Source organism: Drosophila hydei, unplaced genomic scaffold, assembly GCF_003285905.1.
Source record: "Drosophila hydei strain 15085-1641.00,03,60 unplaced genomic scaffold, DhydRS2 tig00008114-arrow-pilon, whole genome shotgun sequence".
NCBI classification, from domain to species: Eukaryota; Metazoa; Arthropoda; class Insecta; order Diptera; family Drosophilidae; genus Drosophila; species Drosophila hydei.
Genome location: NW_022045827.1, coordinates 6,590,069 through 6,617,887, shown reverse-complemented (window position 1 = coordinate 6,617,887; position 27,819 = coordinate 6,590,069). Strand labels below are relative to the sequence as shown.

General features: G+C 39.2%; 3 protein-coding genes across 4 annotated transcripts in view; 2 read left to right on the top strand and 1 right to left on the bottom strand.

Moving 5' to 3' along the window:
* The first annotated feature begins 217 nt into the window (after positions 1 to 217).
* LOC111595546 (ras-related protein Rab-5A-like) lies at positions 218 to 1,236 on the top strand. 2 transcript variants are annotated; one of them, XM_023309333.2, is made up of 4 exons: positions 218 to 547; positions 615 to 735; positions 802 to 970; positions 1,025 to 1,236. In XM_023309333.2, exons 1-4 carry the CDS (start codon positions 318 to 320, stop codon positions 1,150 to 1,152), a joined length of 648 nt encoding a protein of 215 aa, XP_023165101.2. In that variant the 5' UTR covers positions 218 to 317; the 3' UTR covers positions 1,153 to 1,236. The 2 variants fall into 2 exon arrangements, with proteins under 2 accessions (XP_023165101.2, XP_023165102.2); XM_023309334.2 differs by having other exon boundaries at positions 599 to 735.
* A 911-nt stretch (positions 1,237 to 2,147) lies between these two features.
* Positions 2,148 to 27,819, bottom strand: part of LOC111595582 (protein eyes shut) — a 77,935-nt gene continuing 52,263 nt past the window's right edge. Inside the window, exons 6-14 of the mRNA XM_030224547.1 lie at positions 22,596 to 22,948; positions 12,785 to 13,057; positions 10,617 to 10,909; positions 9,880 to 10,540; positions 9,174 to 9,337; positions 8,358 to 9,089; positions 7,396 to 7,638; positions 3,539 to 4,027; positions 2,148 to 2,586 (exon numbers count right to left, since the gene is read on the bottom strand). Of these exons, the coding sequence (XP_030080407.1) occupies positions 2,399 to 2,586; positions 3,539 to 4,027; positions 7,396 to 7,638; positions 8,358 to 9,089; positions 9,174 to 9,337; positions 9,880 to 10,540; positions 10,617 to 10,909; positions 12,785 to 13,057; positions 22,596 to 22,948 (3,396 nt within the window). The 3' untranslated portion in view covers positions 2,148 to 2,398. The remainder of the gene's footprint in view (positions 2,587 to 3,538; positions 4,028 to 7,395; positions 7,639 to 8,357; positions 9,090 to 9,173; positions 9,338 to 9,879; positions 10,541 to 10,616; positions 10,910 to 12,784; positions 13,058 to 22,595; positions 22,949 to 27,819) is intronic.
* LOC111595593 (MKRN2 opposite strand protein) overlaps positions 2,955 to 27,819 on the top strand; it is an 80,886-nt gene continuing 56,021 nt past the window's right edge. Inside the window, exon 1 of the mRNA XM_023309404.2 lies at positions 2,955 to 3,399. The gene's annotated coding sequence lies outside the window, so the exon portion shown is untranslated. The remainder of the gene's footprint in view (positions 3,400 to 27,819) is intronic.

Here is a 27,819-nt window from a genome sequence, read left to right as displayed (position 1 = left end):
AAAAACTCCTCTATGTCTAGAGAATTCCAGAAGTCATCAAGTGGATAGATATTGGCTGTCTTTTAAAATAAATAGATAATATATATATATAATATAAATATGTAAAATAAAAATAAAGTAAAAGATATAAATTCTGAGCAGCATATGCTCGATATATATTAATACACCTTTCTTATCATGAAACCATTGAGAGAGAGAGAGGGAGAGAGAGGGCATGGTTGAATCACTTTGGCTTTGAACTTTAAATCAGTGCAATTTTTTTCTTGTGATTAATATTTAGTTACACATGTCCAATCGCAGAGTTCAGAACGTTCGAAATGAAACGACTTTCAAGTCTAAGTTTTCGAAGAAGTTCCAAATATGAAGTGATGTTGCTTGGGAATGCGGCTGTGGGTAAGTCTTCGTTACTGCTACGATTCGCTTCGGATATGGCGCCCAGCCCATCACAGATCACGCCCACAATTGGAGCTGAGTTTAAGGTGAAAACAATTAGCCTGCCGAATCGAGTTGTGAGGCTAAAAATTTGGGATACTTCGGGTCAGAAACGGTATGTAATATATGTATATCTATATATATCAAATTTCGAATTGGATTTTAGACAGTTCTCAATATAGTTTCAAGGATGTGTTAAGCACGTACTATTATCGCTGTACGGGAGCTATAATTGTTTACGATATTCAGAGTCGCGAGAGCTTCGAGGAGGCAATGGATTGGGTGGTTGAACTAAGAGAAAAGGTATGTTTCAGAAATAGCATTGTGAGTGAGTGGATTAAAAGTATACTTTCCATATATATATTGAAGACCTCGACAGGCATGGTGATTGTTTTAGCAGGCAATAAAGCGGATATGGAAGCGAACCGTGTGATAACGAAAAATGAAGCCGAGGAATTTGCAGCATTGCACAATTTGATATTCATGGAAACATCATGCGTGAGTGGCATGAATGTGCACAACTGTTTTGTAGAATTGGGTATGATAATGTGCGGACATACTTATATGGATATAGATACGTTTATATTTACAGCTAATGTGATTCAATCTGAAGTCGATGAGAAAGATTCAAGAACAAAAAAAGTTAAGGGCAGTTCGCATGGAAAGTGGAGTTGCTGGTGTATTACCGGCAGCTCTCCGGAACTGAATAAAACGAAATAATTTTGCACCACCTGGCAAAGCCAAATATCATTAAGTTGGCTGCACACAGCAGCAGGGTACAGTCTGATCAAAAGTAAAGTAAGACGAGCGCTAAACTTAACTCATTCTAGTTTTGTTTTTTATTTCTTCAAATTATAACTCGAAATAATTATTACATACTTAATGTAATTTCGGTTACATTGTTGTTTTTTCTTTTAATTGTATAATAAAGTATTGTATATATGTATATATATTTTTTTGTTTTTGTTTTTAATCGTTTACTACTTGATTTCATTTTTATAAGAATAATTATTTTGTATTGTATAATTTTGTTTCCATAATTTATACGTAGAGTCAAAGTTGTTGAATAGATTCTTGACGAAAACCATAAATCAGAGCGCGAGTCATATAACTAACTTACTACAAGGCAACTAAATGGCTTCAATTTGAGTGTTTCTTTTGTTGTTGTTGTTAAACAATACTAAATCTAAATAAATTTGAAAATTTTTAAGAAACTAAAAATGGCAGAAATTTGTTAATTTTTTCAGAGGGCAGTAGAGAGAAGTTTTAGTTTTTAGAGAACACAATAAGGTATATAGAGATATAAATATATAACACATTTGCATAACAAAAACGTTGGCTCAACAAAACAATATTACATATAATATATATATTTGAATAAGAAATGTCTTTTAGTTAAGGAGCATGTCTTTACTTTCTTTTATCATTATTTTTTATCTTTTTCTTTTGTCATTATTCCACATTAAATATCACTTATGTACGTAAGAGAAGTATTTTTGCTAGATTTATAACCTAAACTACAATTTTTGTTCAAGTATTTGTTTTTTAGTATTTTTTTCTCGATTTATTGATAAACCACATTCTTTTCATTTTCATTTTCATTTTTATTTTCTTCATGTTTTTTACGTGTCTAAATTTTTGTTCATTTTTTTTCTCCTTTATTTTTTGTCAGTTATTTCTATAAAATTTACAAAATTATGTTTCATTTCGTTTGCCTCGACTGTATATATTTTAAAATTGTTTTTGTTTTCAAAGGAGGCTTTTGCAAATATAAACTCCCTTAACACTTAATCTTAAAGTCTAAATTTTTTAAATTTTTCTTCTCTTGCGTTCAGTTTTACTTGAAATTTCGTCCACAATTATTTAATTGTAATTCACAATAATATACGAATATTTGGTTATACAATGTGTTCTCTTATTATTATTATCTTTTCAGATTTTTATTTTTTTTTATTCATCTGTCGATTTATACAATAATCGGCTCATCACCGTGCAAATCACAAGAGCCAATATTTTCGCCTTGGTATGCTGAGAAATCGCTTATAACGGCTGTTGGCTCTGCACCGAATTGTATGTCCTGCAGGCAACCTTTAAACGGTTCGTAAAAGCGTCCTTGTGTCCGTTTGCTCACCGACTCCTGATTGGGAAATCCACCTGTTAAATAACAGAAAATTCAAATAAACGTTAAGTTCGATATCCCAATAAATCAAGCGCTGCCAACTCTTTGCAACTGCTGAGGTCAGCTGTGCGTTAACAGTTATCTGTTAAGTAACAGTATGCAGATAATAACAGCGAATGGCTTGGTGAATTTTTCATAGCTACACAACATATCTAATTTTAGTTGCATTCTAGTAAACAGGTTTCCTTAAATAAAGAATTTCTTTTCTATTTTTAACTACTTGTTGAAATTTAAGACAATAGCATTCTGACCGATTTTTTAAGCTCGTGTTAATAGATCATCTATGCATAACAACGATATTTGTTAATCGATAACGATCACACAATGTTTTGACTTGTTGCACATCTCTATTAACTGAGACTTAGTAATTGTTTAAAGCCCTCTAGACGCGGTGGTGCATTGTGAGTTTTTGTGAATGTATCACACAATATTGTTGGTGGGTGAATTGATCTAGCATTTTGTGTGAACGTTTGCAATGTAAACGTTGAAAGCTTAAAGTGTGTGCAACGTGGATATCAGAATCCCAAACAAAACGCAACAAGTATAAAATTAGCTTCGGACAGTCGCAGCGCAGCCGTTCTCTGTCCGTGCAGTGTTGAAAGTTCGCAGCTATCCTGCTCTTGCGCACAGTGAATTCGTAACGCGTCTTTCTATATTGCACATCTGCGCCGGCGCTACGGTTCCATGCGAGTTAACACTTATAGCTGAGGCGCGCGTCGCGAATCCATTTATGAATTCAAAGACACACAATAAACAATCAGCAGTATTTATTAATTACAAGACTTAAGGTAAGTCTGCAATTGCCTAATTTAATTGCTGAGGAACATGCACAAGTAACATGAAGAAGTTGCGGTTAAGCAATTGGTGAAATACGTTAGGGCTGTGACGTCTGGGCTAATTAGCATGCAAGGTGTGACCAACACTTACCCAAATAGAAAATATCCTCATAGCTAATCGTTGGTTCCTTGCCGCCTCGTCGCTGCAACGATGTCGTTGGTGTTGTATATCTTCGATTGAGCTCGGGCAATCGCTCTGTAAATATCACGGCTCCATCCAGCTGCAGCTCGAGCCGTGTGCGATCCAGGAGTACGCTGGTACCATGCCAGGCGCCATCGGCGATAAAACCACTGGCTGCAGCCTGCACGGTGTCATTGCTGCTGCCCAGCAAATTGCTGGCTAGTTTCAAATGTCCGTTCTCCAAGCCAAGACCCAAGAATTTCAGCTGATTGTGCTCGCTCCAAAGCAATAGGCCATCCGGTTCGATGGTTGAAAAGTTCAGCGATATTTGTACGGCTTCGCGCGGTGGACGCGCATAGAGCGAAGGGCCGCGGCGTTTGTCTTTCATTGGTATGCGAGGGGGTGGCAAGATCAGGTAACTGTTGCCGCGGAAGCTCGGTGTTGTTGGCTTGCTCAGTGCTGCGAAAGAGAGGGCGAGATAGAGGGAGACAGGGCAAGTTAGTTAAAATGCATTAAACATATTGCATGTACACATGTTACAGGTATGTGTGTGTATTTGAACATGTATGTGTGTGTTACAAATGCATAATGAAATTACAGCATCAGCAACAGCGTCACAGCATAGCAATTTACTTCATTATTAACAATAGACTTATGTTGATCAATATAGTATATTGAATATGTCACTGAGTTTGTAACGCTTGCAAAATTTCTCTGACTCTAGAGCCAGATTATATTTATTATATAGTTATTTTATTTTAACTAATTGGGATGATCTTGTAAAATGGAATTAGAAAAATTATAAAATTAAAAAAAGTTCAAAATTTTTTTTTAATTGAAAAGAAATTAAATTAAATGTAAGGAAAATTAAATTAAAAAGAAGAAAAAATAGTCAATTTAAAAAATATTTAAAAAATACACATCAATTAAAAAATCAAATTTAATTAAAATATACTGGATAAAAAATGAGTTTGATCTATTAGAAAAAATTGAAAACTTAGAATTTTTTTAATATTGAAAAATTATTGAAGTTTTTATAATTAGGTATATATCTTAATAATATTTTTTTATTATTTATAGTATTAAATATTTACTTGTTTCAATTTTGCTTACAGTATTGAAAGTATTATGTTATTCAAGATCTTATCAAGCTCATATTGAAAGAGCTCATCAGTAAACTTTGCTTACACTTCTGTTATTTTTTATAGTATTCTATCCTTAAGAACAACAATGAATATGTTGTATTTATTATTATATAATTATATCTACAGTTATCATGTTATAAGAATGCGCTGGAAGTATTAAAATTTTTATAGAAACGGAAATCGATAAGAGTTTACTATAAACAAATTGCAGGAGATAAGCTCAAAAAATTTGGATATATATATAAACTTTGCTTTTACCTCAGCATAGGGTATTTGTGCTGCAACTACTTTCAAAGATGTCTGCTACCTTGTCATTATCAACTTTGGCTTTGTCTGGCTCATTATGCCATTTGGCCGTTGTCTTTCTGTCTGTCTGCAAGTCCCTGATCTCGTTTGGCGCTTCTTTGGCTGCGTCTATCTAATCTGTTCAACAAGATCTACGAGTTGTTCTTCCTATGCTACTGACGATGCTGCTGTGGCTGTGGCTGCCACTTTTTGGATTCTTATTATGAATTTGCGTTTTGTTTTCTTTCCCATTTTGCCACCACTCAACTTGATTGCACTTGTTGCTTCGTGTTTTCACCAGCTTGTTTATGGCTTATTGTTATTAGTGGCATGTTAATTCACTTTGCTAATAAGTGAAAGGCTGCAAGCTAGCTAGCTGATTGTATGCCAACTGCCAATTGAATAACTCAGCCTGGCCACAAAGCAAATAATCATAAAACTCTGTTTTATAGTCAAAACTTTTAGGCCTCCTGCGTAAATAGTTAGTTTGAGGTTTTTTTTCTGAATTTTTATCATATTTTAATTTAATGTGTTTTAAATTAGAAATAGTTTGAGTTCAGTTGGGGCATTCCTTCTATATTGAAAATAGCACAAGCTTATCGTAGTTGATAATAGGCGATGGTCAGATAATTTTTTTTGAAAAGTTTTTATAATAATATTTTGCAATAAAACTTGATTATATTTCAAATTTTCTAGATTAACATTTACTATGCATTTTATTTATGTTTATTTATTATTATTTATTTATTTATTTTATTTATAGTTTTATATATTTTCTATTTATATATATAACAAAAGATATATACCCAATTTTTATTAACAAACTTGAGCCGCGCAATGCCGCCTCATAAATGCTTATGATTTATGCAAATGCAACGAAAGGTTATTCAAAAGTTTGTTTCAAAATTGATAATATATAATTATTATTATTATTATTAATATATAGCAACTTTGATAACTTTTATTATTCAAATTTCTTGTCAGCCTATCGACATCTATATATAAATATTTTATTTAAAATTTACGATTTCTTAATTGCTTTATTGCCCTACACAGTTCCTAAACACAATTATTGTTACTTGTTCAAAATAGCTGAAGCTGATACTAATATTGAAGCTAGAGTCTTGAAATTTGGTTTATATATAGTCGGCTGTAGCCTCGTCTTCTAAAATGTTTAGATTTGTTGAATGTGATCAAAGCTAATTGGAAACTACACTGTCCTACACAGTTAGGATCAAGATGTTTTGCAATTTGTATATTGTTCAGCTAGACTACAAATCTATTCTATATTATCTCTCTTATCTAGAGAGATCTATTATATATTATTTGAATGATTGGCCCATTGGAGTGTGGAAAAAAAATTTTTTTTTTTAAATTTTCTACCCATTAGTTGTATTATATATAGTATATGCATTCTTTTGTTTCTAAAACTTATTTATTTTTCTGTAAAGCTCTTGAACCCTTTCAAGTTCTGTTCTAGTTGTTAATTATAATATAATTTTTTTTCGCGGAATTTCCTATGGGTTTGTGCTTTGTTCTTTCCATTATTAAAGCATGTTCCCAGTCATGCAAATTACGCTTTTCTATTATATACACATTATATATATATATATATGTACATTGTAGATCACTAATTTTAGCCTCTTTTTTTTTGCTTTTTGCGATATCAACTTCCTGACCCCGCTGCGCATCGAACCGTAAGCTTCGTGGTGCTGTTAATGGTTTTGTTTTCATCTCTTCCCCTTGCTGCAGATCTCTAATTATAATAATAATATTGTTGTGTTAGATTGTATTTTGTTGTTGTTGGGATTTTTTTTGGTTTTTGGGTTTTGTCGTTTGCTTTTAGCATTCGAAATTGAAAACTTGTTTCGGCGTTTGAACCGAGAACATCAGATAAAAGCAATTTCTATACAAAAAAAAAATAAAAATAAAATCAGTTTTCTGACATTTTAAGATCTTCGCTCGTTGTAGCTTCTGTTTATTGCTGTAAGCTGAACTTTTACTTTGCTGACACATTGAACTTCAACTTGGCTCTGGAGATTTATGAAACTTGTTTTGAAGATTTTCAAGTGAAATGATTTATGCCTTTCATTGTTGGCCAGCTACTGCTGCTGCTGCTTATGTTGCTGTTGTTGCTTCTACTCTTTTTTATTGTTGCTACGGACATTAAGCACTAACTAAACATCTGGCGCTTGACTAATTCGATGACGAATTGCCTAACCCCCCTCCAACCGACTCTATCCCGGCTGCAGTCAGGAAATGACAGCTCGACACACGAGTTGGCAATTATGAACAAAGCACAAAAAATACACAGTTTTGCGCTGCGCATCCACAAACTTTCAATTAGAGCCACATTGAGGTCATTGACCTGATCCAGTCTCCCGTTCAGCTACTCACCTATCTCACAGTAGAAACCGCCCCAGCCATTGGGACAGGAGCAGCGGCCACTGCGCAAGCAACGTCCATTGTTTTTACAGGGTATTAGCTTGCAGGTCTCCGAGTACTCGCATCGATCGCCCTTGGCATAGTCCGGACAGATGCAATGTGGCTGCAGCTTCTCATCCAGCCAGCAATGCCCGCCCGATTCGCAGGAGTCGCCGCCGCAAGCTGTGCCGTCGCAGTCGCGAATGTTGCGCGATTCTAGAAATAAATAAGAACATTTAAATATATAATAAATAATACATAAAATATCTAAATAAATAATTTTTAAAAATATATTTTTTTATCATTTTTATAATTAAATTTCATTTGTTGTCAAGATTTCTGCATGAATGTCATAGTCTAAAAATCTTCTAAAATCAGCTATTAGGCAAATTTTTGAGCTGCTCTGCTAAATAGTTATTATTTTTTAATTTAAAAAAAAAATATATATAATTAGCTGTTGTTTTTTAAATTTATATATGAATTGACTGATCGATATATATGTGATCGATATCGTTGCGATTCACAAAAATACTTTTTATTTTTATAAACTTTTAAATGACATTCAAATTGGGAAAGAGTTATCTCAGACTATAGTAGTATATAGAATTTGTGTACGTGGTATAATCTTCTGCAAATTAGCGCCATTATAAAAATACTTATATTTAAGAAAAGTCTATATATATATATTAAAATTGAACCTTGAAAAGTTGCCAAAAATTGCAATGCGAATTCCATTTTCTTTTACTCTCAGCTTGCATAACTTTGCCGAGACTCATTCGACTTGCATGCGACTATTATTTATGGTTATTAATTTAATTGATATATATGCAAAGTATATTTATGCTTTTCATTAATGGGAAATGTTTTATGCCGCTTGCTGCCTGGGAGGGGGCCATCAATTATTTGCTGTCATATTTTGTACACTTGCGACTTACCCACGATATTCGTTTCGTTGAGCACAATGCGAGTGCCGCTGACGACGAGTCCGCGGACACAGCCACGGAATGGTATGGGAAAACCGGAGATGGCATTGTGCGGCAGCTTGGAGACGTCCTTGAGGCCGCCAATATAGAGCAGAGCATCGGGCTCGACCAGCACCTCGGCGGATGGCGCCAGTGCCGAAGAGGCGCTGCCCTCCACCCACAATGTTAGCCAGCGTCCGCGTTGAGCCATTTTGATCTTGTGCCACTCGCCGATGGCCAGCATCCGCACGCTTCTGACCACCGTCACGTGATTGCTGGGCCCCGAAATGCGGAACTCAACAACGCCACCCTGCAGTGAGAGCGAAACGAATCCAATCTTCTTATCCTGATTGTTGTTCAGTGTGCCAAAGTAGAGGAGCAGTCCACGTTCGGAGAGCGGGCGCAATTGGAATTCGATGAAGAAGAATTGCACGCGATGATGCTCCTCGAAGGTCTTGGAGCCCATCAGCGGCACGGGGGAGAAGCTGCGCTGCTTCTCCACCTCGTTGAGCAGCTTCATCACAAAGTGTGTGCTGGGCGTTGAGATGGGCTTGGGCGGCAGCAGCTTTTTGGTAAAGTTCCGATAGCTGACCATTTGCGAGCGCTTGGCCCCCAGCTTATCGCCGCCATCATAGAGATAAGGCCAGCGCACGGCCAGATACGAACGCCGACCAGTCAGTGAGACGTCGCTAAGTGAACGTATTTCTATAAAGAGAATCATACCATATTACAGATGGGTTATTGAATGCATATATATATTAAATCGTGAATCGTTAAATCCTCACTCACCTTCCTCACAATTCTTGCCTGTACGTCCCACTGGACAGTCGCATTCGTAGCCATTCACCAGTGGCACACAAGTTGCCTCCTCGTAGCATTTGTTATTGAAGGAGTCGCAGGGATTTGTGGCCTGTGCACAGAGCGGTCCATACCAGCCCTCTTGGCAGATGCACCTGTGTGGCAAATGAGAAAAATCATTAGATTTTATTTGAGACTCGTTAACTTTTAGTGGACCTCACTGACAGCTGCCACACGACAGCTGTTACAAATTTTAGACATCTATTTGCGCAGCTTTTCGAGGCAACAAGACTAGAGTCGAGCCTATCACCTGAGTGATTTTAATTCACAATGGGAAACATAATTGAATTCAAATTTATATATTTTATATTTATAATTATTTATATTCATATTTATAATTTATAAATTATTATAAGGTATTTTCATAGGGAAAAATGTGATACCAAATCTTAAGAGCTTAAGAGCAAAGTAAAATTAAATTCCACGTGACGAATATTTAATGCTCTACATTTTGCTTATTTTGACTATCAAGGGAATTCTTAACTTCTTCAAATGACTTTGAGAATACATTTTTATGGTTGGCTTATCCAAGCTTCTATATATGAAGATTGAACTTCCCATCCGTTCTTTTAGTTGTTTACTGTGCCTGATGACGTTACTATACAGTAAAATCTGTCATACTTAAAAAAATACTTACGTAAAGGTGGCGCCATGCTGCAGGCAGGCTCCGTCGTGCTGGCAGGCATGCCTGTGGCACTCACGCGTGCCACACTGCCCGACACCGCGTCCTCTGACGCCGCGGGTCTCTTGCAACGGCACCGTCACCTGGCCCGCCTTCAGCTGTACATCGTAGATGCAGCCCTGGAAGCCCGAGTGTAGCGGCAGATCGTGAGGCAGCGTATTGAAGTTGGCAATCTCATGACCGCCCAGATAGAGTATGGGCAGGACGTCCATGCGGCTGACACTGCCCGGCGAGCGACCAGTTATATTGAACTTGCCATCCACGGAGAGCCAGGCCTGGCGACCGATGCGACCCACTTTGATCTCGTAGGGCACACGCGGCGCATCCAGTCGAAAGTCGATGGGTTTCTGTGTGAAGATGCGTCGCGGTCCAGCGCCTAGATTCCAGGTTAGCATAATGTAGCCCTGTATAAAGCTGACGGCCAGATGATCGCTCTTCTCATCATGATAACCGGACTGTCCCAGGAAGGCGAGCAGTGATATCTGTGACATGGTCTGTGGCAAGATCTTGAAGCTCAGCTCCAGCGAATACTCCAAGGGCACGGGCACCGTGTAGGCCACGAATGAGGAGAGCCCGTTGACGCTGCCCGAAAAGGAGGGCAGTGCCACCTCGAGATCTGTGGACACAACAGAAAAAAAGTGACGTAGCTAAAGTAAATGAATTAAAACGGGAATATGATAAATCACACTCACTGTGCTCGCAGTAATGGCCGTGCTTGCCCAGCGGACAGAGGCAAAGGTAGCCACTGCCCGGAAATTGGACACAGGTGCCACCGTATTGACAGGGATTGTCCTCGCACACGGATATCTCACAGGTCGGACCCATATAGCCGGTGGGGCATTTGCATTTCCATTTCTCGGCCTTGTCACCGTTCTCGTCCAGTTCGTTCGATTCAATCTTGATGCAGGCCGCGCCATTGCGGCACGGACTCGACAGGCAGGCCAATGAGCCGCATTCCGTAATGCCAAAGCCATCCAGCGCGTCGCTAACATGAACGAAACCGAAGTGCCGGAGGTGGGCAGATAGGTTAAAAGGCTGGTTAGTGTCATCTCCAATTTCATTACCCTGCCGCTAATTCGCATGTCAATTGTTCGAGGCCCGGCCTACCCAACGCCGCCCACTCCCCTTTTTGCGGCTCGCCCACTGTTGTCAGCGCGTCATCCCCCATACGCAGGGCGCCCGTTAACCATTTGTCTTGCTGTCCGTTCTGACCGGCTGTTTGTGAACGCGTTTTAATGCGCTGACAAATGGCTTTCGCATTTCTCGACTCGCTCTCCTTCTTATGCGGCTATCTATACAATCCTTCGTTTGCAAAGTGCTAAAATTGGTTTAATCCGTAATGTCCTTTTAACGTTGACATTTTGTCTGCCTTCTATTTGCTGGCTTAAGCTGTCAAAGGGTTAACGCAGCCAATGCTTATCGATAATAATAATACACAGTGAACAGAAAATTGAGTTTATATCTAAGCTAATGGAATTATATATATATATATATATATATTTTTTTTTTACTTGGGATTACTATCAGCTATCGTTGGCTTTTATTGCAGTTCGATTTAAGTAATGTTTAGTTCTGTTATTACTTTAATTTGTTCTTTTCCTCTTCTCTCGTTTATATTATCGAGACTATCGACTGTCTTTTCGATTATATTATCGAATATATATGTTCTTAGCATTTTTAAGCTCGTTTACGTATTTTTGCGTCATTCATCAAATGCTGTATATGGCATGTCTTATCGATTATTGTTAATCGATTACAGTTTATCGATTGATACACATCAAATGTTGTTCACTGACTACTGTTTAGCAAATGTTGCTTATAAAAAAAAGTTTATCGAGTATGATTATTGTATATCGACTCCTGTTTATCGACTGCTGTCTATCGATAGTCGCTTATCATAAACTGTGTTTTTAATTATGACCAACTAATGCGTTTTTTGAAAGCTATATATCGTACGACACTTATCGAATGTTATTCATCTAGTATATATCGAAAGTTATGTATCGATTTTCGTTTATCGAATGTTAGTTATATCGAATTTTTTATCAAATAATATATAGATTGCTGGCTATCAAACCATTGTTTTCAAAACTATTTATCGAATGCTGTTTATCTTATGTTTTTATCGTCTGCTGTTTATCGAGTGCTAATTAGCGAATTTTGTTTGTTGAATTGTTTTTAAATAAAATCTGTTTGAATCGTGAAGAGCTAAACAGACATCAGATCGATTACAATGAGAGTTTCCAACATGGAGTCTGCAGCAATTAGTGTTCTATCGAGCGCTATCGACTGTTTCAGCTTGTTCTCATTTCATTTATGATGAAGATAAAACTTTAATTGCTTGACTTTGCGTTCATTGTTCTTAGTTGTGCACAGAATCTTTGAAGGAATTTGATGATTTAACTTCTTGAATACTTTTTGTTCTCGGGCTTCATTTTTCTTTTAATTATTTACGCTAATGATTGACGTATTCTTCTGCTTCGTAAGGTTTCGCCGTAAACTTCAATGGCAGAATGTTCGTTAGCTTATTTCTTTTGATGTGCCCAAGTTTTGCAACAGTTGCCGATGTCGACTGGGCTTAGTGCCCATTTAATCCTGTAGACGATTTTACTGCATATTCCCGCAGAGCTTTCTACTGGGCTACCTGCAACTTTGTGGCATGCCACGCCATAGCCGCCGGCTCAGATGCGTATGTGGCATAAACATTTAAGAGGCAGCGTCATAACTTCGCTCCACTTGCCTTGTCTTGCTCATTATTTGAGCTACCCAGAGACTAAGGACTACAGTTCGGGTCGGGCCAATAAATGGCAAATGGCAAATGGCTGCTGGCTATGTGTCCTGTCTGTAAAAGAAGACTTACCCAAATATTTCGCGAGCCTGTCCGTTAATGCGCAGTGTATGAAGGCAGCCGGTAAAGCCGGTGCCGCTTTGAGCTGGCGGCAGTTCGATAATGAGGCCAATTGGCGCCTGGGGTGCGCCGCCCAAATGCAGCCAAGTGTTCAATATGACTTCGGGCGTGTGCAGTCGCGGCGGTAACAGTTTCAGCCATGTCGGCTGATCCCCGGACATGGCCAGCGTGTCGTTGACGAGCAGCGAGGCATTGCAGTGCGTGTAATTGCGGCTGAAGTCCAATCTGAAAGCAGACACAAGCGTTTTCGGTGGGATGAGCAACGATAAAAGTTTCACCGCCAGCCGCCCACAGCAAACCCGCCCATGTCCCATGTCCTGGCTGTGTAGTGCACATATAAAATATTTAATATGCCGCACACTGCGGGCAACTTTTTCGTTGCGTAGGGTATTCAACAACAACAACAAATATATATATATATATATATATATATATAAATTTATATGTATAAAATAAAAAGAGAGAAGAAAAAGTTATTTTCAGCATGCCGAAGCGTGCAAATATTTATGACGCCCGCACAAAGATGCTTCATAAACCCCCATCGACCCCATCGGGCAGCATTTTTTCTCTCAACTGACCTTTTATGGCGCCCCCTCCCCCAAACTTAACCCCATGACCAGGCACCGTGGCGCGCTAACCGCCTTAAATGACCCAATATCAAAGCTATAAAAAGAATATAATTTAAATACGAAATTTATTTATATAACTTTATATATTATTGAGTTAATTATATTGACTGTGGAAACTTTCTTCTATTCTTCTAGTATATAGTTTTCATAAGCTTGGTGCCACTGTGCAGCCCGCTGCTGCCAATAGGCTGTATTGTCAATCGACTGTCAAATTTTTGTCTCGCCTGTCGGCCATTCAGAAAAATGCCCCCAGTTCGGCATATTTTTTTGACCCTTCCATCGAGATTCCTGTGCCCCTTCCTTGCTGTTGTTGTGGAGTTTTTTTTATTGTTTTGTAATGGTAAACGTCACCTGGCGTTATTTGAATGCTTTTTGTTCGCTGCTCTTTGGACAGAAAGTGTTTCTGATTTTATTTTGTTTTGTTTTTGCTGTTGTTGTTGTTGTTTTTTATACTCGTTCTGGGATTCATATCTCAGTGCGTTCATTACGTTTGAATGTTGACATTAAATGCGAAAAGGGAGACATCAATGGGACACCAAAGTTTTATTGATACAATTTTTTATTTATATTTGGGCTCAATTTGTACTTATAGAGAGAGAGAGAGAGAGAGAGAGAGGAAGGGAGGTGGCGAGGAAAGAGTTACTAAAAAAACTCAGTAAAATATTAAAAAATTGAATGAGTTCCATGAAGTTTTTTACTATAAATTGAATTTGCTGCAAATGTAGTTGAAAAATATTTAACGAGAGAAGGGCTTATCAGAAAAAATTATAAGTTAAGTGATCGAAATTATGTAGTGAATGGATTTAATTAGAAAACTGCGCAACTATAAATTGCATATATTTTTTAAAGAATATTAATAATATATTGTATGAATATTTTAAGTTTTCCATAAAAAATTAAAAGAAATAAAAAGTTAAAAAAAATGTAAATAAATAAAATATATTACAAGTGTTGCAACAGTATTAGAATGTTACAGTGTTAGAATTTCTATTCTATCTATGTATTGCTCAAACTGCAAGCCATGTCTTTAGTTATGTGTAACATAAGAATCCATAAAAGAAGAGGAACTAAACTGTGTGTGAAGGAGCACGGCAATCCTGCACAAAAAAAGATATTTTACTTTCAAGCTAAATAGTAATTATTTTCTGCTGTGAACAATATGCTAAAAATATGACATGCAGTTAATAAGAGACTCAACTAATTTTAAATAATTAAATTCTGATATTTTTCAATCAAGCGACGGCGAAACTGCTTACTTGCAGAATCAATAAATATGAAAGCTCTTCAATACATAATCCGCGAGCAAAATACATTAACAGCCGCTGCTGCCCCTATTGCAGTTAAGCATATAATTTGCTAATGTTTTTTTGTAAACAACAAATTTTCACAACAATTCCCTTTTCAAGCGACTCTGCCAAGCACTCAAAATTGGCTTTTAGCCGCAGCCAATGGCAAAAAAATGAATGAATCAACTCTACCCAAGGACAGAAATTTTAGAGAATTTTTTTTATAAATGTTTCGACCAATTAGCCGCGATTGATTAAACAGCAAAAAGTTTGGTTTTTTTCACTCTAAATTAAGTTGGCGGCAAAGTTGCGGCCTTTAATGCTTGATGCACTCAATTCGTTTGCGGAACGGCATAAGCTTTAGTCGAGATTAAGCAAAAGCTTCATAATTGTGCGGTAATTGTTATTGCTTTCTAATTACACGGAATTCTTGCGAAATCCTTAAGTAAAATGTCAATTGTGGGGAGCATTAGGCTCATTAGGCGCGACCCGGCCCAATGAAAATTTAGCCAAAGGCAACAATGCGACAAAAGTTCAAGCAGCACTTTCACCGCAGGACAATCATAATTGTGTCTGTGTGTGTGTGTCACGAACTAGTTCATTGGGAGGTCTATGTTCATTGCCATTGTCGCGTCGACTGGGAGACGCTAAATCGCTTCTGGCCGAATAAGCTAGGCGTAGGAGCAGGGGCAGGAGTCGGAGCAGTAGCTGGAGTCGGTGCAGGAGTTAAAATAGCAGTTGGAGGCGTTGTAGTCGAGGCGAACATGAAGTGTCCTGGTGGCATGGCCATTAAGCACGCAACTCAAATAAAAATAGGCAACAAACATAAATTTGTTGCTCGTAAATCCAGTGGCAGACCCAGTTTTGTGCCACATGAGCATGCCCCGAGCTGGGACCAAGTGCTAAAAAGTAAATTTTTTTTTTTTTTTTTTTTTTTTTTTTTTTCGTTTTTATTTCTTTATTTTGTTGCAGCTTATTGTCTTAGACTCTATAGCGCATTTAGCTCTAAACCTTAACTAATGGGAGGGCAGATATGCCAATTATTCTGCACTTGTAGCTACTATCTTAATTAGTTCTAATATTGTCTAGAGGATGCAATCTCTTCAGTCTTCGCCTATTGTTGTTTATAGCCAGGTTGCTTGCGAGATGGTTAGGATGCGCTGCAAGTCTGTCCGCGTATCTTGAACTGTGTCGCCCAATGAGTTCAGCAACTGTGGGAATTGCTAAATCCCTATGTAAGACTGAGTTTCTTACAAACCAGCTGGCTCCAGTCCATCTGCGTAGTGCTTTATTCTGCAGGGTCTGAATTTTGTTCCTTGTAGTCTTCGCCGAGGAGCCCCATAGAGAGATACCATATACGAAGGTTGGGACAACTATTGCCTTGTAGATGGCGGCCTTGCTGCTGTAAGACAACTTGCTTGAAGCTCTCAGCATCCAGTCGAGGGTTTTTAGCTTGCTTTTGCATTTTGAGGTTACTTGACTTATGTGCGCTTTAAAAGTCAGCCTTCTGTCAAGAGTGATACCAAGGTACTTTACTTTTGAGGCTTTGGGAATAGTGGGCCCCAATGCAACGCTTGGGCAATCTCCTCTTCTAGTGGCGAAGGTAGTATGTACAGACTTTTGTGCATTAATGGTGATACACCACCGTTTTGCCCAGCGTCCGAAAGAGTCCAGATATTTTTGTAGTGAGTCTGAAGCTTCTTGCGCAGATACGTGACGTGATAAGATGGCGGTGTCATCTGCATAGGTCGCTATGAGTACTGCATCTGTACTTCCTATATTTGGCTCGGGAGTTGGCATATCTCCTGTGAATAAAGTATAAAGTGTTGGGCCTAGAACACTACCCTGTGGTACTCCAGCCATAATTGGTCTAGTCAAGGATACTGTTTGCCCCCTTGACACTTGGAAGGTTCTTCCAATAAGGTATGAGGATAGCAACGCGAAAAATGGGGCTGGAAGGGTGGTCCTCACTTTCTGCAGCAGTCCCAGGTGCCAAACTCGATCAAACGCCTGTTTGATGTCTAAAAAGACGGCAGAGCAGTACATCTTTTCTTCAAAGGCTCCAAGGATATGGTGCACAACTCTGTGAACCTGTTCCGGTGTTCCATGCTGTCTCCTGAAGCCAAACTGATGGTTTGGAATGGCCTCCTGGCGTCCCAGATGTGTCAGTACTCGTTCCAGAAATATTCTTTCGAATATTTTGGAGAGTACTGGCAACAGGCTAATTGGTCTGTACGACTCAATTTCTCCCACGGGTTTGCCAGGCTTAGGAATCATCACAATCACGGCGCGCTTCCAGCAGGCTGGAAAGTGCCGGATGCGGAGCATGGCGTTGTACACCATAGTTATGTAGTCTATGGTGGAGTCAGGCAGTGCTCTAAGGACTCTGCCGTTTATTAGATCATATCCAGGGGATTTTTTTGCCTTCACTCTTCTGATGTGTTCAAGAACCTCTTCTTTTGTACATCCAGTTATCTGGTCTTCAGCTGGGAGGGGCGAGAGAACGATGTCTTCTGTTGCTTCGATTTCTGAGGCCTCTGCGGTAATCACCGGCGTGAATTGGTCTTGAAGGTGGTTTGCAAAAGCCTCAGCTTGAGCTTCGTCTCCAATGTGCCAGGAACCAGAAATGCTCCGAATGGGATGACGTCGTATTGGCTGCCGTTTGAGCTTTCTTGTAAATTTCCATAATTGAAACTCTGCGTCAGTGGGCGATTCAGCTCGTACCAGCGCATCGCTGATACACCTCTTTTGAAGCAGGGCGAGAGCAGCTTTAAGATGCCTCGTGGCTTCGTTGTACATGGATTTGGCATCAGGCGTGCGTAATCTTAACCAGCGTCTCCTGGCCCATCTTTTGTGTATTAGTAGGTGTTGGGCCTCCAAGGTGAGGGGGATGTTGTACGGAGACTGTTGTCTTGTTTGGCAAGATGGTGGGGCGGCTTGGTGCGCAGCTTTGACTATTTCTTCCTGCAGTTTGTTTGCTGCGTAGTCCACGTCTTCAGGAGTGTTAAGTTCCATTTCTATGTGCAAAGAGTAATGGAGCTCGCGCCTAAAGACTCCTAAATCTGATCCTGCTGGCAGTAGTTGTTTCCTAATGGGCAAGGGCTGTGGCTGCGCGTGGATTGTGACTATTAGTGGCAGGTGGTCAGAGGATAGGTCCAAGGATTCTTCAATGGTCAATTGCCGGTCACAGATGCCTTTGTAGACAGCGAAGTCGATTGCCGAGGGCCTGTGTCCATTAATTGGGTAACGGGTGGGGGCTCCAGTCGCCAATATGCTGAATTGTAAGTTTTGAATCGCCTCAAATATGACTTCTCCGCGACGATTCGCACTATTGCTTCCCCAAAATGGGTGCCATCCATTCCAGTCGCCGCCGATGAGGGTCTTATTCAACCTTTGGCCTAGAACCTGTTCCATGTGATGATCACACAGACCAGTGTTTGGCGGAAGATAAATTGACGCAACTTCGATCGCTCCAATAGACGTAGGCAGGGTGATGGCTGAGACCTGCATTGTTGCGTTGCAAATTGGCAGTAAAGGTGTATGCGGTATTGTTGCTCGTATGAGGATTGAGGATCCACCAAAGCAGTTTGCTCCTTCACCATGAGCCTGATAGTGTTCGTATCCGAAAATTTGTGTAGTGGGGCACTCATGAGTTTCTGTTATTAACATTATATCTATGTTTTCTTGTGAGAGAAACGCAGCCAGTTCCTGAGTCTTGTTTCTCAGGCCATTGGCGTTCCAGATACCCACACGTAAAGCCATTATTTGTAGGCAAGCTTGGTTATGATGGCCATTAAACTGTTTAGCATGGTTGCTTGTTGGGATTGTACTTCTCGCATCGCTTTGAGCTCGGCATTAATTGCGTCAAACTGACGTTGTTGTTGCTGAAGCATTTCAGTGAACAAAGTGTCACTTGTGGTATTCTTATTTGACGGTCCACCTCTAGCGGCCTGTGCGTAAGAAACACCACTAATAGGCGTTGCAAAGCTCGTGGCTTGGGTAATGCTCCGGGGCCTTGTAATTTCGGAAGCAGTACTCGGACCCGTAGACGGTGTTTGTGTGGGACTCCTTTTTTGTGCTGGGGATTGCAATTTGCGCAACCGCTTGTATACTTGGCAGCCCTTATAGTTGGCTGGGTGCTGTAACTCACAGTGCACACAAGTTGGTGCCTGGTCCTTTTCGCGGGTGCAGTCTTTGGATGCGTGTTTCCCGGCGCAACGCACACATCTGGGAGCTTTGTGGCAGTAGCGTTGTGTGTGTCCAAATTCTTGACAGCGATGGCATTGTGTCAGGTCGTTGTATCTTCTTGGCAGTTCCACTGTGCAGCGTTGCCTGCAGACAACTCGAATGTCCAAAATTTCTTTGTTGTTGGGGGCCTGAGCCACGTCAACAAAAAATATATTTAGCGGTGTTTTGTCCATACGGCTCAGTGGGTTGTGCACATTTGTAATTGTGTGGCCTTTGGTTTCCAATTCCTTTTTAATTAGTGTTGTATCAGTGCTGGAGTGAAGCCCTTTGAACACGACTCTATATGGTTTGTCCTCCTTAAGCTGGTAGCAGTGGAACTCCAATTCCAGCTTAGTAAAGTGGTCTATAACTCTGCGATAGTCCTCACTGCATTGGGTTAATACACCTATGTTATTCTTCTTTGGCTTAATTACGTATGATTTAGCATCAATTACTTTATCTATTATCTGTTGAAGTAGGGCCACAGACTTGATGTTTGGACACCATATGGGGGGCGGACGAGGTTTCGGAGTAGTTTGCTGGTCGGTCAATACTGGGGCTTCTGGAGCTACAGGTGATTCGCTGTAGTCTTCATCTTCTTCTACGAGCAGTGAAAATCGATTTTCTGATATTAATGCTGCATTGCTGGTGCTTGGTTCGTCGAAGATGAGCCTTTTCTTGATGGTTTTTGGTGAATTTGGCTGTTTACGTTTCGTGTTTTTGTTGTTAGTGATGCCTTGCACGGAGGCGATATCTATTTTTGAGTTTATTGGCATGATGGAGGCTTGCCTATTTGCCATCACAACGTTAAGCTGGGCTTGCATTTCTGCATTTACCTTTACAGCTGTAGCGAGGTTATTGACATTAGATGTCATCGCGGATTGTGCTTTTGAGTGCAGGCGCACTCGCGCCAAGCGACGAAATTTCGTAAATTGCAATTAAAGCAATTGAGTTACGCGGAAGCAAGCGATAAGAAAACGCTGCGTGTGCGGTTTTTGTTGCTGTTGCGTTGAAGAATGCACCGCAAAGTTCTATTTTTAGAACTCTGCAGCAGTAGAGCTTAAGCGAAGGCTGTTCGAATTCACGTCTTTACAGGTCGAACGACTGATCGCGATTGTGTAAAAAAAAAAAAAAAAAAGTAAATTTGTGGTCGATTCGATAGTCATAAAAACAGGAAAGAGATATCAAATGTCCATTACTATTGCCGTCTCGCTTCAAGCAGTAAATTATTTATATAGGCCAGTCTGGTGTGTTATTTTTTCTATAGACTCGTGAAAGGAGTATATTAGTTTGTGCCTAACGGCTTGATATATAGTTCTGGCTACTTTGAAGCTTAGCTTATCGATTGATATTCCCACTTCAACTATGAGCGAGCATTGTGCAGTCAGCTACACTTGACAGCCTTCATCTCAGTGCGCTTTCTCTTTCACTTTCTCACGCCGCTCTCGAAAGTCTGGCGATGTTTGCTCTTGAAGTCAGCCGAGCGACCTATTTGTCTGATATATTTATTCCTTAATGTGCTGTTTATGCCACTCGTCGTTGCGGCGTTGTGGGAATTCGTTGTTGCTTGTTGATTTTGTAAAATGATTACTTGGTCATTTTCCATATGGCTGGCCCCATCAAGCCCGCTGGCCCCAGTCCTAAGTAATTGCACTCGACTGAATTGTAAATTTGCGAATTGCCAGTTAAATGCAAATGATCACATGCTGTAAGGGCACTCGAATTGAATTCGATGCGTATAAATTTCAGTTCGGTTTTTGTGGCCGGCACAAGTAGCACAATAAATTGGTTATAAGGATTTACAGTTGCAGAAATATGCGGTTGTGCCGGATGCCGATTATGAGTATAAAATTATTTAATTTGTTTTATTTTATTTTTTACTTTCTGTAATTTGGCTTAATATTGAAATTAAATGCATTGAAGACTCTTCATGTTTGTAACGTGCATTTCTCTATTATTTGCTTGAATAGTCAGCGTATTACCTGTATTAAATAATTGAGAAATTTTAAGTATCACTTGCCTTTCTGCTTAAATATGTTTGGAATAAGACTGAAGCATTTTGGCAGAAAGGAATTTTATAGGAAATATTCCAGTATGCAGTTCAAATCAGAATATTTCTCAAAAAATTCTTTTCTGCTAATAATCTTCAGTCTTATTCCAAACTTATTCAAGTTAAGATTTAGTTAATTTTATTTATAGTTGTATATAACAATCGGTAAAATTCTAGAGGAATTGCCAAACTAAATCTCTCGCTCCATCTATACGGAACCGGGCAATCAAAGCCTATTTAAAGAACTATAAATGCGGCTAAGAAAATGATTTTTATTTTGTTTAAAGTGCAAAATTTGTGCAAATAATGTAAAATTCAGAATCTATTTTCGATTGGATCAACTTTTGCCTAGACTATGCCTTTGATAGGGTAGACTGATGGTGACTTGCTGGCATCATGGACAATGGCTTTCTTCAGCGTCTTGAAGCGATGTATTTCTTAGCTCGAATCTTGCTCTAAAGAATTGACTAGAGAGAGATTAATGCATTTGGAGACTTGCTCGAATTCGATCGAAATTAAGTTTAATTCTTGACTTAATCACGCTTTGGAAGACAAAGCATAAAAATTATAAATTACAAATAAAAGATGTGCTTTGGGTTCATACGCCCCGTGGGCCAGCTCAGCGCACACCGAAACGAATATGCTCTCTTTCAATTTGTGAACGCGCATTTTGCTAATTTTATCTTATATAAGAGCTTTGTGCACACATGAAATTCTCTTTTGGATCTCATCGCGCTAAGTGGACTTGTGCTCAACATATTTGTTCAGCTTATTTCTGGCTTATCCGCAGCATAATTTATCTGAAGAGGTTTTGGGCTATTATTAGCCATGCCGGCTGCTGTCGGGCTGTACGTCTAAGTTCTTTGCCTTTGTTATCGCAATTGTCCTTTGCGCCATTACATTTCTCATTTGAAAGTGCTGCGCACAGTTTCGGGAACTGTTAGTTAAACGATTAATTACGCAGGGGCGCCGCTTTACTTTCCCTTTGGCGAAAAGTTGCGCTGCTTCCCAGTCTCCGTCTCTGGGGTACGTTGCAGCCATTCAACTTCCGCTTCCGTTTTGCGAGCGAGCGCAGAAAATGCGGCAAATTAAATTTGAGCCGAAAACCAACTACGCCAACTAATTACGCATGAATGCGAAGCCAAGGATCGTCGAAACGGAGCCGGAGGTAGAGTTGGGGTATTGCCGAAATAATAAAAACAAAAAGAAGAAGCGGCACTAGCGCAATTTATTCTACACTTGAAGCATTATAATTTGTGGTGGCCAAACAGCATGGAAATCGACATAAGGCAACTTTAATGGCCTGCGTTCCATGGCATCCAGCGCCCACCTCCTGCAGCATTGACAGTGACCCACATGCTGAACCCCAGCAGCAGTTGCCCCTGGACGCTCGACACTCGACACTCGTGTCAGGCGCAATTTAAAAAGTTAATTAACGTGCCGACCTCCCTTCTATCAAAGTTGCCTGCCTGCCTGACCCGTGATCCATGCGCTGGATTGGGTTGGCCTGGGCTGGGCCGCGTTCGCTGTGAACCACATAATTGCATTCCGTGGCCGGGCATTTCACTTACTCAGCTCGAATGGTAATTTCGTGGCCCGTATTCACAGGCGTTTCCAGTTCGCTCAGCAGCATCGTTTGCAATCCGCACGAGAACTGGAACTGCATGAGACCCTTTTGCAGGAAGAGCGCCATATAGTGTCCGCCCTTGGTGCCCTGGGCGGCGGCCAGCATGATCAGTCCATTGGTCGCCCGTGTGCGCACCTTCAGCTGTATGTGCATGGGCAGCACAGCATCCAATGCCTCATGCTGCGGTATATCCTTGTAGATGCGATGCGATACATACGAATCACCTGAGAAGGCGGCATTTCGTATGACAATTGGCTGCTCGCAAAGCGGCCCCTGGCGGTCGAAGCGGCAAACGCACTAAACCAATTGGAAAACAGAGAGAGAGAGAGGAAGAAATTTTATTAAAATGTTTGTAATAATCGTAATAATAATTGTAATAATCGGGAAGCAGTGCAAAGATTCAGGCTTATAGAGCCCTAACTTTATTCTATGCTTAAATAATAATTCGCATTATTTGAGGACAAAGTATCAATTCCCCATCATATAATAATAACTATTAGCTGATAATAATAATTTTATTATTATATCAGAAAACTCACTTTTCTTTACTTCAAAACTTTAAACTATCAATTTAAGTGTATGCCTTAAGTATCAGCCAAGTTGAGAACTTTTCAAAATTGATATGAAAGTATATCTAAGAGGAACACGAGAACATAAGGGAATACTTCGAAGCAGAAACAAACAAAACAAAAAAAAAAAAACATTTTTCATTTTTTTGAAACATATGACCAAGTTCCATTAGGTGCTTGGCTGGCTCATGTTTCATTGAAAGTCCTTATGGCTGTTGCCAGTTAATAGTTTGGCCTTTCACCCAGTTCGCAGTCTCCAGTTGCTTTGCACTTCATTTGTTCAATTTGATGGGGTTGGCGCTGGTTCCCCATCCTGTCTAAGACTCTACCACTGCCGCACTCTGTCGTCCTCTCTGTCTGGTCTGCGGGTTGTTAGAGTAGAAGTTACATGGAAAGTTTTGGGTGCTATTGCTGGCTGCTTGTTGCAGTTCAGTTGCATTTTAAGTGTCCCTTTGGTGGGGCATAAATTATTAAAACCAGGACAATGACGCAGCAGGACAATGCTACGGCTGCAGCCAGCGAGCCAGCGCGCCAGCGAACAAGCGAGCCAAAAAGTTAATTCATATTGCTTTTCAATATATTGGCATTTTTGTTGCCGTTGGCCAGGCTACTGCTTATTGAAACTGGAGTCTTGTAGGACTCCTTTTGGCGGTAAACTTTGTTTGCTGCACTTTCAAGAAATAAATTAAAATTACTGCAATTTGCGTTGACCCCACCTCTGAAAGAATCTTTTTTTTTTTGGCATATTTACTGCAGTTTGTTTTGGGCTTTATATTGAAGAAAATTTGGACAAAGTGTGGATTTTAGGCAGTTTATGGTAGAGAGGCCTATAATATATCATAATCTATATCTTATCTATATCTATATTAATATCTATATCTATATCTATAACTATATCTATATCTATATCTATATCTATATTAATATCTATATCTATAACTATATCTATATCTATATCTATATTAACATCTATATCTATATCTATATATATATCTATATATATATCTATATCTATATCTATATCTATATCTATATCTATATCTATATCTATATCTATATCTATATCTATATCTATATCTATATCTATATCTATATCTATATCTATATAATCATCCGTTTGACATAAATCCAATAGCATTTTGTCGTATTTTTCATACTGTTTCGTTGTCTAAAGAAATAATGAGCGCTCAACGTGCGTCCCAGACATAGGCTGCAGGCTAAATCATGTAGATGTCAGTCAAAGGATATTGCTGCGAGGCACATTTTAGTAAAGCAACATTCAAGCCATTGAAGGTGTATGCTAAAGAGTATAAGGTTCTATAGTTCGTTCAATATCTCATTTAGCTTAACCATACAAGAGCTATAGCCACAAATTTAAGTATATCAAAATATTTATCTTTGAAATACCTCCACCGCTCGTGCAATTCTGATACTGCAAAGAAAATGCACAGCTTGCGGCTGGATTGTTTTTGGCAGACTTGCGTGTGTTTTTGTATATAAATTTATAAAAATATATATGTATGACAGGAAGGAAGGGATGCTTGAAAATTTGTAAGAGAGCAACTTGGCGCTGGCTCAGGATATATTTTAGTCGAGCACTCCCGCCACAGGGTACTTTTGCATATTTTCATTTTTTTTTTTAGTTGTCGAGCTCAGGCAAGGTATTACACTATAATCAACGCCTCATGTTGCAGCTCGAGGGGGTGCGGCCTTGTTTTCCAGGGTCAGGTCATATAGCTATAGCTAAGCCCCACCTCCTCGGGGGAACAACAAATTGTGTACGCTGCTACATGCTACAAGTATTTTTGTGTCTTTTTTTTGTTTTGCTTTTGAGCACGCTATTTTCGCATGAATTCCGTTATGTGAAAAGTTTTGATGCATCAGCCTTTCCCGGTTTTCGGTAGTTGCATCAAAATGAAAACTCAACACTTGCTGTTCATGTTCGCACGGCTAACAATTATTTGAAATGTATGTTTCAGGTGTTTCAGGTATTTTTTTTTTATTATTTATTTTGGCATGTTTTAGATAAATGAAGATGAGTTTTTTAAAAATATTTTTAGCTAGTGCATAACGGTAAATAAAGTGTTGATTTTAGCTATAAATATTTTGCAGAATATTTTGATGCTGAACTTGCAAGCCAATGCTTTATTGACTGCCTTTAAAATATATACATATTTTATGGTTGAACTTTGCAATTAGGTTCACTTTTTAGTTTGCTTAAGACTGCTTTTTGCTTCATAAATAAAAAATAAAATCATTTTTTTAAATTTTCCTTGTTTTAACTCTGAGTTTTACACACATTTTGTGCACTTTAGATTGTGCGTCTTAAGGTAAAACTGTGGTTTTTAGTAGATTTTTATTTAAATTTTGTGGAAACTTTTATAATGGAGCTCAACGTAAGCCTGAAGTATATGTATATTTATATAAATGATGACTTTCCGTAGCATACTTTACTTTACACCTTTCAAGTTAAATATATTTATATATATGTATATTTTATCTTGACATTTTCATGGAAATGATAAAAAGATTTGAGCTTGCAGCATTGAAGCAGGCTACATACAACACTAATTGTAAGAAGACTCTTAAGTGTCAACTAGGAAATGATTAAAGGCTGTGCCAAGAGCATACTTTTCGGAGCAGATGCTCGGCGCTAAGACGACACACAGAACGCATTAAGGCAAATACGAGCTGAGACCTTGCAAAGCCATTTGGAGACATGGAGCGGAGCGTCTAACCAATGCAGGCATAGACAGACGCACGCAGACATGTGGTGAGCGTTTAAAAGGGCTCAACAAAGTTTTCATTAGTGGCGTCAGCTTTTGGCGTTGGCGTTGGCGTTGTCGTTGTCGTTGGCGTTGACTTTGGCAGAGCGCGCAATGCAAATGTGACGTGTGGCAAATGAAAAGAGAATATGAGACACACACACACGCAGACACAGACACACAAAGAGATAGAAGAAGAGCGGGAGCGGGGACGGGCCATGAGTCAAAAACCAGGCAAACATTTGCAAAAACCCCAAACTCGGCGGCTGGCACTTGAAATGTGCTTAATGCCACTTTACGAGTGACTTTCGCTGAGTGCGAGTGCCACTTTGCGTGCAGTTCTCGCTCTGTCTCTTTACTCTTCTTCGCTCTCGTTCCCCGTTAGTCGCTCAGTCTTTTGCGACTAGACACGTTAAAAATATGCTTTTTCATAAGTTCGCACTGCTCCCACACTTCCCCGCGCGCATAGTACACAAGGGTAAACGAAATGACAGCTGACATATGTAAGTGTCTGTCCAATTGTATGTATGTGTGTCTCTGTCTATCTCTCTTTTTTGCCTTTGCGCTCAAAATTAACGGATAAACTACACACACACACACTCAGTGCTTTTGTGTGTAGTTAAATCACTTGGCAACAATAAAGTGGCATTTGCTTTATGAAATAATTTCAACGCACACATATACACACAGACACCTGTCATTTGTTTTGGTTAGCTTTTCGTCTATTTAGCTGTTTGTGCTTTTACTTATCTGCGGTTCTGTGTGACACGCTCAGGCATGAAATTTGCTATGAAAATTAAATATTTAACTTATTAGTAGCGGCAGCTGTGCGTTTGGCTGTCGGTGTGTGTGTAAGTTTGTGTTTTTATCAGTGTGATTGTTAGTGTATGTGTGTATGTATGTATGTGTGTAGGTTATGTATGGGAAAAGCTGCTTTTAGGGCGTTTCTAAGATATCTATGAGCTGCTGTTTGACTGAACTTAAATTAGACTTGGCTTTAAAATTATAAAACTGAAATAGTATTGTAAGGTTTTGAAAGTGTGAACAGTGTTGCTTAACACTTATTTAAGCAAAGTAGGTTATATATGGCTAAGCTCCTATATATGAGTTTAAGTACATTAAGTTTCAAAAGGGTATGTATATAAATAGTAAATAAAATAATTCAAGCGCAGTTTTATATTAACTACATATGTATAATCGAATATGTAATTTCCAGTGTTGTACAGCGTGCATAAGTGAAGTTGCAAGCTCTGAATTTCAGTAAATATTTGCCTAGTTATACGCAATTGACTAAATAACTTTTACTTATTTACACAATTGTCGATTTGCGAGTTATTAGTAGCCAGAAAAATGGTTTGTCTGGGAATTATAATGTACAGCTCTATAGTTCTCTGCGTATTGTTCCTAATTGTGCTCAATTTATCAGGCACTAATTTAAAATACCTCCGCCGCCCTCAGTTGTGCTTCCAAAATCCCTGCCGAAATAAAACGTAATTTTTTCGTAGAATTACCTTACCGCAAGTATTTTCATAAATAGTTGAATAGGCATACTTTACAGCTGGCCCATTTAGTCCTGAATTTTGGGCATGGCAAGGCATGAGGCAGGGGAGTGGGCCGACACTTTTGTGGCTTTTTGTTATAGAACAAAATTTTGATGCTGTGCTATTTTGTCTGATTTTACCTGAAATTTGAGGCCAACTGGCACGAAAAATTGTTAACTATTCTGTTGCAGAAGCAATTGCCATTTGATGATGGCACACGAGATCTTCTACATGAAACAGACAAGCTGTCTATTCAGCCTAGTTTCGGAAACTTTTTACGTGCCAGTGAAGTG